A 13,204-nucleotide genomic window follows, 5' to 3' on the forward strand; every position below is an offset into this window, starting at 1 on the left:
TTCTTCTGATGAATACTCCGTGCGCACCATTTTTGTGAAACTATCCCGTGGGAAAATTGCACAATACCATAGGTGAAGTGTATTATGTATCCTGCTGTCTTCCAGGGAGGTACAGATGGGATCACTACGCTGGACTATAGCTTGCCACAGGGGATGAACCTGCTCCTAATTCATAGATCTACACAGTGGCAAAAGGTCGAGGTCAGCAACTGTGCTGTCCAGTGGGAGAAAGGGAGGAGGGGGAAATTGGACAATGAGTAAAAATGGACTGACCCCTTGATGGTCCCAGTCCTAATTGAACTTGCAAAAGTCAGAGAGTTCAGGGGAAAAGGGAAGAAAACAGGAGTTGCAAAATTGAAAAACACCAGCAATTCTGGCACAAAGTAGAGAGAACAATGTTATATATCCTCACCGCCACCCAACTCCTTGAACTGCAAGGTTAAAACATTTTCTCCTCACACACTGTCAAGCAGGACACTTATACAGGGGTTAAAACTGCAAGAGCAACAGAGGTATTGTGCACATGGGAGCAGGGTTATTGTGGGATGAATCTAATATTTAAATTACTTCCAAAAATAAATTGTAGCACAAAAATTTCTGGGAATTGAAGCAGTTCACAACTGCACTGCAAGATATGCAGAAGGAACATTACATTACGTTCTCACCAGTCAAACAGATGGCCACATCTCCATAGCAGACTGTGATCCTGATTCTGCAATGCAGTTTCTCAGCCTGGGAGAGAAGTACAAATATTTCCTTTGTCCATTAGATGCCCATAGACAAGGGAGAAGTGGGGCTCAAGTCTGATCCTGGTGGTTGCTAGGAGCAGAGAGAGGCAGTGTAACAATGCATTGAGCAGCAGACAAGCAACTCAACATTCTCACCACCTAACCCAACAGTGGTTAATTCTGCTTTTTAAACTTCTGGCTTGTGTCTTCAAGAGTTGGCAGCACAGGGGCAGCAGTGTGTGAAACTTCTGGGGAAAGCTGTTGGTTTGCTATTAACTCTTGATACAGCAGCTCTCAGTTCATTTGCATAAAGAGGGGAGAAAAAGACTGACCCACACGCAAACAAAAATTCCTTGACACATCCTACAAATACTCACTGAATTACCACACATTTCCAGATCTGGAGAGGAACACTGTGCAAGAATCAGCCCTAATGCCTTAGGTCCGCAGCTTCACTCCAACCTCAGGGTATCCAAAAATGCTTCACAGCTAATGCACATTAATTTTGAAGTGTCGTCACAGGTCAACTGTGAAAAACATGGCATATACCAAGCTCATTACAATCAGATATTATAATGACCAAGTACTTTCCAAGAAGCTGGAAATTCCACATGGAATTGTGGGTTGACACTCCATAATCCTGGACTCCACAGAAGTGTGCCCAAACACAGAAGTCCTAAACTTTCACACAGCTGTGTGGAGAAGATTTCCCAACTGTGCTCCAAAATGGGAGTGAGATTTTGCTTTGCTACCACTGTCAAGCACAAAAGCAGTCTGCCCATTCTTTGAATAAAGAGAAACAATCGCAAGGGAGAAGGGCATGGAATTTGTAAAGGGCTCATTTTTAATTAAGTTATTTGAAATGTATTAAATTAATACATTTGAAATGTATTCCATCCTTTTATATCTTTAGTTTACAACTTTTGAAATACACTAGTTCTTGAATAGCACAATCACAGATATTCAAAGACTTTGATGGTAGGTTCTCAAACCATTTTGGGAATGTTGCTTATGGCCTCTCCCATCAGTTTCCCTGTGGAAGTTTGCAGCGGAGAACCCACACAAGGTAAAGGGCGGGGGGGGGGGGGGTGGAGGGAGGTTGAGCAGGAGTCGGGAGTAAGCAACTGAAAGAGCAACACATTGATCTTGGCAAGGGATAAAGGCTGGCTCCATATCCAGAAGAACTCTGCAGCTTCTTTTCACATTAATAGTACTCAACAGAATTCAGCCTTACCCCATTCAATCTGCCTTCACAGTTCCCGAATTGTTCAATGATACAAAGCCACTCAACAATTCTACTTTTACTTCAGGCTTCATGCAAAAATAGCTATAAACCACCATCACCCTGGTACCAAAGAGGGCAACAGTAACATGCCTCAATGATTACCACCCCGTGGCACTGACATTCAGCATTATGAAATGCTTTGAGTGTATGATGATGCAATGCATCAAAGCACACCTCCCTTTCAATTCACCTACTGACAGAACCATTCCACTGATATGGTACAGCCTTGTCCTTCCACTCTGTCCTAACCCACCTGGAGAAAAACACCTCATATGCCAGGCTACTGTTTACAGACTTCAGCTTGCCATTTCATGCAATCATTCCCCAGAGGCTGGTGGAGAAGCTATCCTCGCTGGGATGTGACACCCCTCTCTGTAACTGAATTCTGGACTTAACAAAAAGTCCTGTCTGTCTGGGTCAGCAACACATCACACTGAGCACTAGCACACCTCAGGGCTAGGTGCTCAGCCTGCTCCTGTTCACGCTACTGTCCCATGCCTGCATCGCCAGATCCAGCTCCAACAGAGTCATCAAGTTTGCAGATGACACAAAAGTAGTTGTCCTCATCAGCAACAACGATGATTCCGCACTATGGAGAAGAGGCAGAAAATCTCATGAAATGTTGCAAGAATAACAACCTGAGTCTCAACATGGACAATACAAAGGAGATAATTATGGGCTTCAGGAGGACCATACTCTACTACACATTAATAGATCAGTTGTGGAGAGAATTGAAAGCACCAAGTTCATTGGAGTTCACTTAAGTAGTGAACTATCCTGTACACATCCCCTCACTCGTCAGGAAGGTGCAGCAGCAACTGCACTTCCTCAGAAGACTGAGGTAGATAAGGCTATTGGCCACCATCCTGTCAACTTTCTACAGGAGCTCTAATGAGAGCTCCCTGACCGGCTGCCTCACAGTGTAGAGCATTGGATCGGAGGTCAATCCGCAGGACCATAAGAATGGCAGAGAGGATCAGCGGGGTCTCCCTTGCGGCCATCGATATGATCTATCGGGGTAGTTGTTTGAAGAGGGTGCGCAAAATTGTATCACCCCATATTCAGCATCTTCCAGCTACTCCTGTTGGGAAAGAGATACAGAATTATCTCCAGAATCAACACGCAGAAGAACAGCTTCTTCCAACAGGCAGTGAGACTGCTGAATGACTGATGAATTGCTCATACAAACCTTCCGAGACTCTGCTATTTAGTTAACAATATTTATTTTTATATATGCATACATATTCTGCATATTAATCATTTGTATGTACACTGTCTATGTGTGTTTGCATGTTTTTGCACCGAGGTCTGAAGAACACAGCTTTGACCAGTTGCAAACAATCGGATAGTAAACATGAACGAAGCCCAATGCATTTAGAACAGAAAGTTAAATAAATAAAGGGCTGTGGTGAGTGCCGCCATGTTTCTTTAGCAGTGAAAATGAGAATTCAGTGCCCAAAGAGTCATCATTGGGAACCAATGCAAAGATCCTCAAGACACTTCCAAGTCATACTGGTGTATTCAGGAAGCAGAGTGCCACAACCTTTAAATACAGAATTCTACCAACTTTGGTGACACCACCTAGAGCTCTTTACCCATTTATCTTCTTGGACTCATCTGTTTCTCTGCTGTAGCAACTGCAATGAGTTAGAGTCAAGATTAGGTCAAAAATATTTATAAAATTTAAAGCAAATAAATCTGAAATAGAAACAGAAAATTTTGGAAATTTTCAACAGGGCGGACAATAATGATAAGAAATTTCTTGTCATATATTTAAGTACCACATATATATTACCTATCTCGGCTGCACCACTTCATCGGATGCAAGGATCGACAACGAGATAGACAACAGACTCGCCAAGGCAAATAGCGCCTTTGGAAGACTACACAAAAGAGTCTGGAAAAACAACCAACTGAAAAACCTCACAAAGATTAGCGTGTACAGAGCCGTTGTCATACCCACACTCCTGTTCAGCTCTGAATCATGGGTCCTCTACCGGCATCACCTATGGCTCCTAGAACGCTTCCACCAGCTCCATCCTCAACATTCATTGGAGCGACTTCATCCCTAACATCGAAGTACTCGAGATGGCAGAGGCCGACAGCATCGAATCCACGCTGCTGAAGATCCAACTGCGCTGGGTAGGTCACGTCTCCAGAATGGAGGACCATCGCCTTCCCAAGATCGTGTTATATGGCAAGCTCTCCACTGGCCACCGTGATGGAGGTGCACCAAAGAAGAGGTACAAGGACTGCCTAAAGAAATCTCTTGGTGCCTGCCACATTGACCACCGCCAGTGAGCTGATATCGCCTCAAACCGTGCATCTTGGCGCCTCACAGTTCGGCGGGCAGCAACCTCCTTGGAAGAAGACCACAGAGCCCACCTCACTGACAAAAGACAAAGGAGGAAAAACCCAACACCCAACCCCAACCAACCAATTTTCCCCTGCAACCGCTACAACCGTGTCTGCCTGTCCCGCATCGGACTTGTCAGCCACAAACGAGCCTGCAGCTGACGTGGACATTTACCCCCTCCATAAATCTTCGACCGCGAAGCTAAGCCAAAGAAATATATGCACTGCAATTCTTAATTGCTGAGGTCAAACAGGCACTTTGTGGACAAAAACTCCACATTAAATTACTGTACAGAAAGTGTCAATAAATATAAAAGGTGGATCAATGATAAATATTGACAGTTAAAGAAGTCCAAGGTAAAACAAAAAAAGCATTTCATTGGTATAGACAGGTCCTTTCATGGTACTTATGATAAGGGTAGCGAGGTGCAGTCGAAGAGCCTGACAGTCATTGGGAAAATCAAGGTAGAGGAAGGAGAGGAGAGGTAAACATCTCTGGTTGTGTGTATCCAGAATTGTCTTGGGGATAATCCATCTGGTTCACTGATGAGGTTAAATAGAAAGTGAGCAATGAGAGAGACTTCCAACTATGAAATGCAGGCCAAGACCCCACATTTTTTTTCTCCAATACTTTTTGTTGTCCAGCTGTAGGAAGGATGCCATTGAGTTGGTAAAGGTGCAGAAGAGATTCATCAGTACCATACTGGGCCTCACGTGTTAAGTTACAGTGAGTGGATGGATAGGCTGCGTCTTTATTTCTGAGTCCCTCCAGCATCTCGTTGCTTTCTCAAGCTTCTAGTATATGAAGTTCTTACATTTCACCAACTGATCCCATTGTCTGTTGGTTATGCATCAATGGACAATTATCTTAACAGCCCACCCTCACCCCATTGCCTTTAGTAAGGACACAAGCTGGTCAGCTTGTGCGAATGAAAAATATATAAAGAACAAAAGCAAATTCTTCTGACTTTCCCCACCATCTGAGAATACTCATCTTTCTTCCTGATCATCAACTATCATGAAAGGAAACCTGAATTTTTCCTGTTGAAAATGCAGCTGTTCTAGTTCACAATACCTGCTGATATTTTGAATGAAGTCTTTGACATCATCAGGAAGGATGACCCGGTGCTCTCCCATGTCACGATGGTTCCCAAGGACGCAGACTGGAATATGATCAGGCACTTTGGGAAGTTCTTTCATGATATAACTGAAGGTCCTGCAGAAAGGGGAAAGAATCAATAAAGATATCCCATGCAGTTCTGAAAACACTTCCATCTGCCCTCGTGACAGCGGCACATCGCGGTTCCCACCCCCAATTGTGGCTCCAACTACTCCCCCATGTTCGTGGCAGTGGCACATCACAACCCCCCCACCAATCGCAGAAACACTCCCCACCCCCAACTCACAGCAGCGGTACATTGTGGTCGCTCAACCCCTACCTCATTCACGGCAGTGGTACATCATGGATGCCCCCCATTGTGGCAGCAACCACCCCTTCCCCCGCTCACAGCAGCAGCACTTCAGCCAGGGGTTTCCCTGAGAACCATGCACGCAAGTGCTGACATCAATAGAGTAATCAAGTTTGTCATTTCCCCTTTCAATTCACCATAGCAGGGTGCCCGGGTAAATTTTATTGGATCCCCTGACCACCTCTGAGGTAGGTCTGGGTCCAGGTTGGGTTTTGACCAGGTGGACTCTTAAATAATCATGAACCTGAATGATCAACAGAGCAAATTGTCTGGTTAATCCCATTTTACATGGCAATTTGAAAGGGGCTATTAAGAAGGGGTAGTTAGACCATCTTGTTGGAGATGGTCATCACCAGGCACTTTCTTATAGTGATGGTTGGGCCCAGAATGCTGCCCTGATCAACTTCTAGAGCAACCATTCTCAACCTTTTTTTGACTATTCCCCTTCAGACACTGCTCAAAGTTTATGGGCCCCCTTTCTTTTTTTTTGAATATTTTATTTAAGATCAACACATAACAAGCAACAAAAACCATACATAAAATTATTATAAAATTTGATTAAATAAATGTTGATTTATATGAAGAAAAAAAAAGTGAAAAAACAAAAACACCAACTAAACCCTAACTAAACCCTCTCTCCAAACCCCTGTATCCCCACTAAAAAAAAAATCTAAATTATTAAAATACATAATGAATATGATTATATATTAAATTGGATTGCTTCAGGAAATGCTCAAAGATCCCAGAAACTTCAGAAGAAAACATTATTTATTTTTAAGAGAAGACTTTTCTGGTCCGGAGGATTCATAGGAATTATTTATAATTTCAAAACCCAATGTTAGAGCACATGGGCTCCAAATCTGTAAAAATATTGAATATTTACCTCTCAAGATGTAATTTTTTTCTAATGGAATACAACTTTTAATCTCTGTTTGCCATCTTCCTAATGTTAATGAAATATATGATTCCCAAGCGATAGCAATACATTTCCTTGCTATCACTAATTTAACAGATTTCAACTGAAAATCTGATAAAAGTAATTTAGGAGTTATATTTTCAATATTTTCCCATCAATAATAACTCAGGGTTCAACGGAAAAACAACACCTGTTACCTGTTGTAAAAACTTACTAATAGAAATCCAGAAAGATTTAAAGTTTGAACAAGTCCATGTAAAATGAATAAAAATTCCAATATCTTCACCATTAATCCTATATATTCAATTTCCAATTATTCAATTTCTGAGGTGCAATATATAACTGATGTAAAAATATTATAGAGATGTAATCTATATCTTACATTAATTGTATTAGACATAACCTCTTTACATAAACCTTGTCAAACTTATTGATCTATCGATATATTTAAATCTTGTTTCCATCTTTCACTTGATTTAAATAAACCTAACTTTGGTGCTTTTTTCTTGTAACATCATGTATACTATTGAAATAATCTTTTTAACCATTCCATCAATAATTAACTGTTCCAAATCTGTAGGATCATTTAAAATCATATCTGGTCCTAATTTCTCTCTTAAATAAGATCTCAACTGAAAATAACAAAAATGGTATTACATGGAATATCATATTTATTTTTTAATTGACCAAAATGACATCAATCTACTATTTTCATAACTATTTTAGAAATTTCTTTAGTATATCATTTTAAAAAAGGATTATATTTAAAAAAAATTATAAGATGATTAATTCATGCCGTTTTTGATGACAAAAGACTTCCATCATTTTCTAATTGAAGCTTATTCCAAATATTAATTAAATGTTTCAATAATGGAGTATCTGTCAGTAACCATTAACCTTGGTCCCCATGATAAATAAATTCCTCAGGTATACTTTCTCCAATTTATTTTTTTAAACTCAATTTCCACCCATGATGGTTTAATATTCCCAAATAAAGAAACAAGAAACCTTACTTGTGCTGCTTTATAATAAATCTTAAAATTAGGAAGTTGTAATTCTTAAAATTAAAAAATTTGTTCTGTTTAGATCTAAGGATATTTTCTCTGCTCTATCAGTCAACATTGTATTATAGTGTAACTTCTTATTAATTGATTTTTGAGTATCTTTTTTCCAATACTGTTATTTCTTTTTCGAATTTATCTATATTTCTCATATAATCCATTTTTAATTTTTGAAGTAAAATTTATAATCTGTCTTTGCAAATAAGCTTTTAATGCATCTCAAATAATAAACTTATCCACTAATGAATATAAATTAGTATCACATAATAATTCAATATGCTGTCTGATAAAAACACAAAAATCTTCCCTTTTTAACAACAAAGAACTTAATCTCCATCTATATACTGATTGCTGTTTTTCAGTAAATCCCAATTCCATCAAAGATAGAGAATGATCAGACATTATTCTTGCTTTATATTCAATATTGAAAGCTCTATTGATTTTGAGCTGAAAGTAAAAATAAATCAATTCTAGAATATGTATCTAATCTATTAGAATAAAAAGAATAATCTCTATCCCTGGATGTTTCTTTCTCCATACATTGACTAAATTTAAATCCTTCACTAAATATAACATAGCTTTAGCTGCTTTAGGTTTAACTATTGTTCTTAATGATCTGTCTAATAAAGGATCCAAACAAAAATTGAAATCATCTCCTACTAAAAAAAGAGTCTTGTATAAATTTCTCATCATCTAAATTTGGTGCATATATATTTAATAAAGTCCATATCTCAGAAAGTATTTGACAATTTGCCATTGCATATCTACCTACAGGATCCGTAATCACACTCTGAACTTAAATTGATAATTTTTTCTTAAATAAAATCCAACTCCCCTGGATTTAGAATTAAATGAAGAAAAGACTACTTGACCTACCCAATCTCTTTTCAGTTTTAGGTGTTCTTTTTCAGTTAAATGAGTTTCTTGTAAAAAAGCAATATCCAGTAGCAGTATTAATTTCTTAATACAAGACAAAATTTTCTTTCTTTATATTGGCCTGTTAATATTAAAACTTATAATATTAAAACTTATAATATTAATTGCCTTATTCATTTTTCCTATTTTCAAAATCCCTTTTCATCACTCCCACCCAGGTAGAATTACCGTAAAATAATTTGGTCCTGAGTGTCACCATCTGCAATCCAAAAACTTGAAAATGGTTCAAATTAAGTACAACATGCTTAATTATTTTAAAAAAGAGGAAGAAATAAAAATCTCCACCTCGTAAGTACTGCAAGAGTCAGTACTACCTCTCTCTATTTTATGGGTCATGGCTAAGCTACGAAAACACATGCAATTGGCAGAAACCGACTTAACACATCCCCCGACCCTCATGGGGAAAAAACTTTAGATTTAGTCAACAAATTCCATCTAACATAAGATTAGATAATATATCAATTCTTCATCCATCAAAAAAAAGGGGGGGGAAGCCCCATCCCTGTATATGAAGTTCATTGTAACAAATCAGTGCCCTGTTACTTGAACTTTAGACAAACTCTTTTTTTTCTAAAAGTTTATTTTCCATTCGAGTCAAAACATATACAGAATTTATCCATAACATGAAAAAGGTAAAATTATGACACAAAAATAGTACAATTTTTATATATTTTCCTCCCCCCCCAAAAAAAGTAAAAAATAAAAACCTAATAAATCTATATCTTTTAATTAATTAATTGTAATTTACTTAACAATCTTAAATCATAACTAATTAGGGTGCATTGGATGGGGGCATGGTGGACGCTGCAGGTAAAGTTGTAGCAATAAAATCCATGTAGTGTTTCCAAATCTTATCAAATTTTTTCGGTTGATTTCATAAATTATACGTTATTCTCTCTAATAATATACAATTTAATAGTTCCAACACCATCTATTCAACCCCACAATGTCACCAGATTTCCATGTTACAGCTATAGATTTCTTTGCTATTGCTACACTTAAAAACCTCTTTTGATAAATATCTAACTTCAATTGGGAAATATCTCCCAATAAAAATACTCTGGGATCCTTCAAAATTTGCATCTTCAAAACTTGTCCCCATAAAATACTTATATCCTTCCAGAACTTATCTACCTTTTCACATTGCCAAACTGCTTGCAAAAAATCCTACTTCTTTATTACATCTAAAACATTGATCAGAACAATTCAAATTAAGTGCATGCAATTTATATGGAGTATAATTGATGTAAAAAAATTAAATTGTACCATTTGATATCTAACATTAATTGTATTAGTTACACTTTCATAACATAATTTTTTATCATATTTTGTCTTTAATCTATGTTGTTACGAGCCCAGAGGACACCAAAACCCAGCAGCAATAGATATTCACCAAGACAAATGGCTACTTAAACAAAAGTTGCTTTTAATTATCTTTAAACATGAAAACAGAATCACACTTTAACATCACTATTGACTTAACTAACCTAACTTAACCCCCTTCTAATTCTAAGTGCACATGTATGCAATGTGTGTGTAAGTTCAGAAAAATTCTTTGGTTCACAGTCCAATCTACTTCTCATTCCTCCAAGTTCACTGGTTGCAGGCAATTCTTATACTGTGCACAGAATTTAACATTTATAAAGTTCACCAGGCTTTGGTACTTGAAAGGTAAATGGTTACCACTCAGCAAGGTTCTTGTCGGTTTTCAGAGAGAGATTTGTTGTTCCAGGATAACCACAACTGATTGACTTCCATCAGCCACTTCAGTGTCTTTTGGAAGAAACTTGGCCCCTCAGGGTTCTCCAAATGATAACCTCTTTCTTTCAGGTCACCACAGAGTGCCTTTTTGTTTCTTTTATTCCAAGTGAAACATTAGGCAGCCAGTCCTCTCCTCTTGCATGAACCACAAGGGCTTTGATCAGGCTGAAATAAGCACTCACAACCCGTCTTCCAAATGGGGTTTTCCTCAAGCTTCCCAGCTTACCCTGTTTCAGTCTCAGTTGCTGCTGCTGACTGTATAACTGATCTGTGTGTGTCTCTCTCGCTTTCTCTCAGAGAAAACCTGTTTGACTCTCTCTGCTTGCAAAACCACATGACCTTCTTTGAACAGCAAATCCCCCCTTTTTTTGATGGATGAAGAATTGATATATTATCTAATCTTATGTTAGATGGAATTAGTTGACTAAATCTAAAGTTTTTTCCCCATGGGGGTCGGGGGATGTGTTAAGTCGGTTTCTGCCAATTGCATATGTTTTCGTAGCTTAGCCATGACCCATAAAATGGAGAGAGGTAGTACTGGATCTTTGAGCAACTCTCCAAAGCTCTTGCAAAGGCTGTGGGGCCGATATGTTCAGCATTAGCAGAGCTCCAGTATTTCAAATAAGATCTGTTTTAAAGTATTTGTGACCTACAATAAAACCTTTCCCAATTTATCTCCCAAAAACATATCAATATACTCTGTCACAGTATATTTAAATCTTTTTCCCATCTAGATTTAGATTTAAATAAATCCTTTTTCCAAGAAGTCTCTTGTAATTTCATATACATATTAGTAATAAATCTTTCAATAAACGTATCCATTATTAGATATTCAAATGACTGTTCTGGTAATTTAAAATTCCTCCCTAATTTAAAAAAAAATATAATTTAAGATAATAATAAGAAAAAAACAGTATTATGTGATATATTATACTTATCTTTCAATTGATCAAAAGTCAAAAAACAGATCCCAAAAATCAATCCCTTATTTTTTTAAAATTTCACAATTATACCAAACATCAAAATAACAGTTATTAATCGTAAAAGGAATGAAAGGATTTTTATTTAATATTATTTTAGCCAACTGATAATTATTTTTTCCTCTTTCTACATCTACTCCATTCTAAGTATATGCTTCAAACTTGGTGGATCAGATTTTCTTTTTAATAACCCCTCATGCTATTTACATAAAATATGTTCAGAATTACTCACTCCTATTTTGTTCATTTCAATTCGCACCCATGCAGTTTTTTCATCGGTCTGATAACAAGACGACAAAATACAAAGTTGAGCCGCTTTATAATAATTTTTTTAATTAGGCAAAGTACCCCGCTTGATTAAATTTCCATGTTAATATAAATGCCATCCGAGGCATTTTATCCCTCCAAATAAATCTTCTTACTCTTTTATTTAATTCCTGAAAAAATGTTATTGGTACAAAAATTGATAAAGATTGAAAAAGGTATTGTTTTAGCAATTCATCTTTGCACCATTAATCCTTCCTTTTAAAGAAATTGCTAAATATTTCCATTTTAATAAATCTTCTTTAATTTTATTCAATAAAGGTATGTCATTCAATTTAAATTCTTATCAACATTAATTCCTAAATATTTAATTGCACTAGTCTGCTATTTAAATTTTGTCCTTTTAATTTGAACACGATATGTCTCAATCATTGGCATCACTTCACTTTTATCAATATTTACTTTGTAACCTGATAATAACCAATACTCTGCCAACTGATTATTTACCTTTTGTGATAAATATTCGGGGCTTGTAAGATATATTACATTATCTGCAAAAAGGCTAATTTTATGCTCTATGTGATGCATCTTAAAACCCTCAATCTCATTATCGCTTCTAATCACCTAACTAAAGGTTCTATATCTAATGCAAATTAAAGAAAAAAGGAGATAATGGACATCCTTGTCTAGATGATCTTTCCAACAAAAAAGATTTTGATATTTGCCTATTTGTAAATTTCATAAACACATCATTAATAGCTTGTGTTTGATAAGTAAGATGACCTGAATCTTCTTTTATAGCTACTATTGTTCTCGATATTTGTTGAGTTTTCAAATGCTATGCTAAAGCTTTGTGTGCTCTATCCCCCAATTCATAATATTTTTGTCTGGTTCAGCTTATATTCCTCTCTACTCTATATGTTTGTATTGTCTTAAGCTCCAATTTGTTTTTCCTTTGTTCATCATTCCCTCAATTTTGTAAATCTTATTCCATCTTTATTATTTCCTTTTCCAAATAATTAACTTCAAGCGTATTTTTTTTAACTTTGGCTGTGGAACTTATTATTTGTCCTCTTAAATAAGCCTTCAAAAGAATCCCTTACCACAAATTTATTAGTTACAGAATGTTCATTCAGATCCTTAAAAAAATTTATCCGTTGCCTTATAAAAATCACAAAAGCTCTTTCCTTTTCAGCAATGCTGCATTAAACCTTCATCTATAACCAATATTTTGTTCCTCCTCCAGTAAAACTGACATAACTAAAGGTGAATAGTCAGACAATATCCTCGCTTGATATTCAATACTATGAACTCTTGCTTGGAGTTAAAAACATATCTATATAGGAATATGTTTTATACTGATAAGAACAAAATGAATAATCTCCAATATCAGGATGCATGTTCCTCCAACTATCAACAAGTTTCATTTCATTCATAAAATTTTTCACA

At 36.7% G+C, this 13,204-nt stretch overlaps 1 protein-coding gene across 4 annotated transcripts in view; it reads right to left on the reverse strand.

The window, feature by feature from the left end:
* LOC138761972 (rab-like protein 6) overlaps nucleotides 1-13,204 on the reverse strand; it is a 155,632-nt gene that overhangs the window by 75,339 nt on the left and 67,089 nt on the right. For all 4 annotated transcript variants that reach the window (XM_069935040.1, XM_069935024.1, XM_069935014.1 and 1 more), the window contains exon 6: nucleotides 5,444-5,584. In XM_069935040.1, coding sequence (XP_069791141.1) covers nucleotides 5,444-5,584 — 141 coding nt within the window. The remainder of the gene's footprint in view (nucleotides 1-5,443; nucleotides 5,585-13,204) is intronic.

This window comes from Narcine bancroftii, chromosome 1 (genome assembly GCF_036971445.1).
Source record: "Narcine bancroftii isolate sNarBan1 chromosome 1, sNarBan1.hap1, whole genome shotgun sequence".
In the NCBI taxonomy this organism is placed as follows: domain Eukaryota; kingdom Metazoa; phylum Chordata; class Chondrichthyes; order Torpediniformes; family Narcinidae; genus Narcine; species Narcine bancroftii.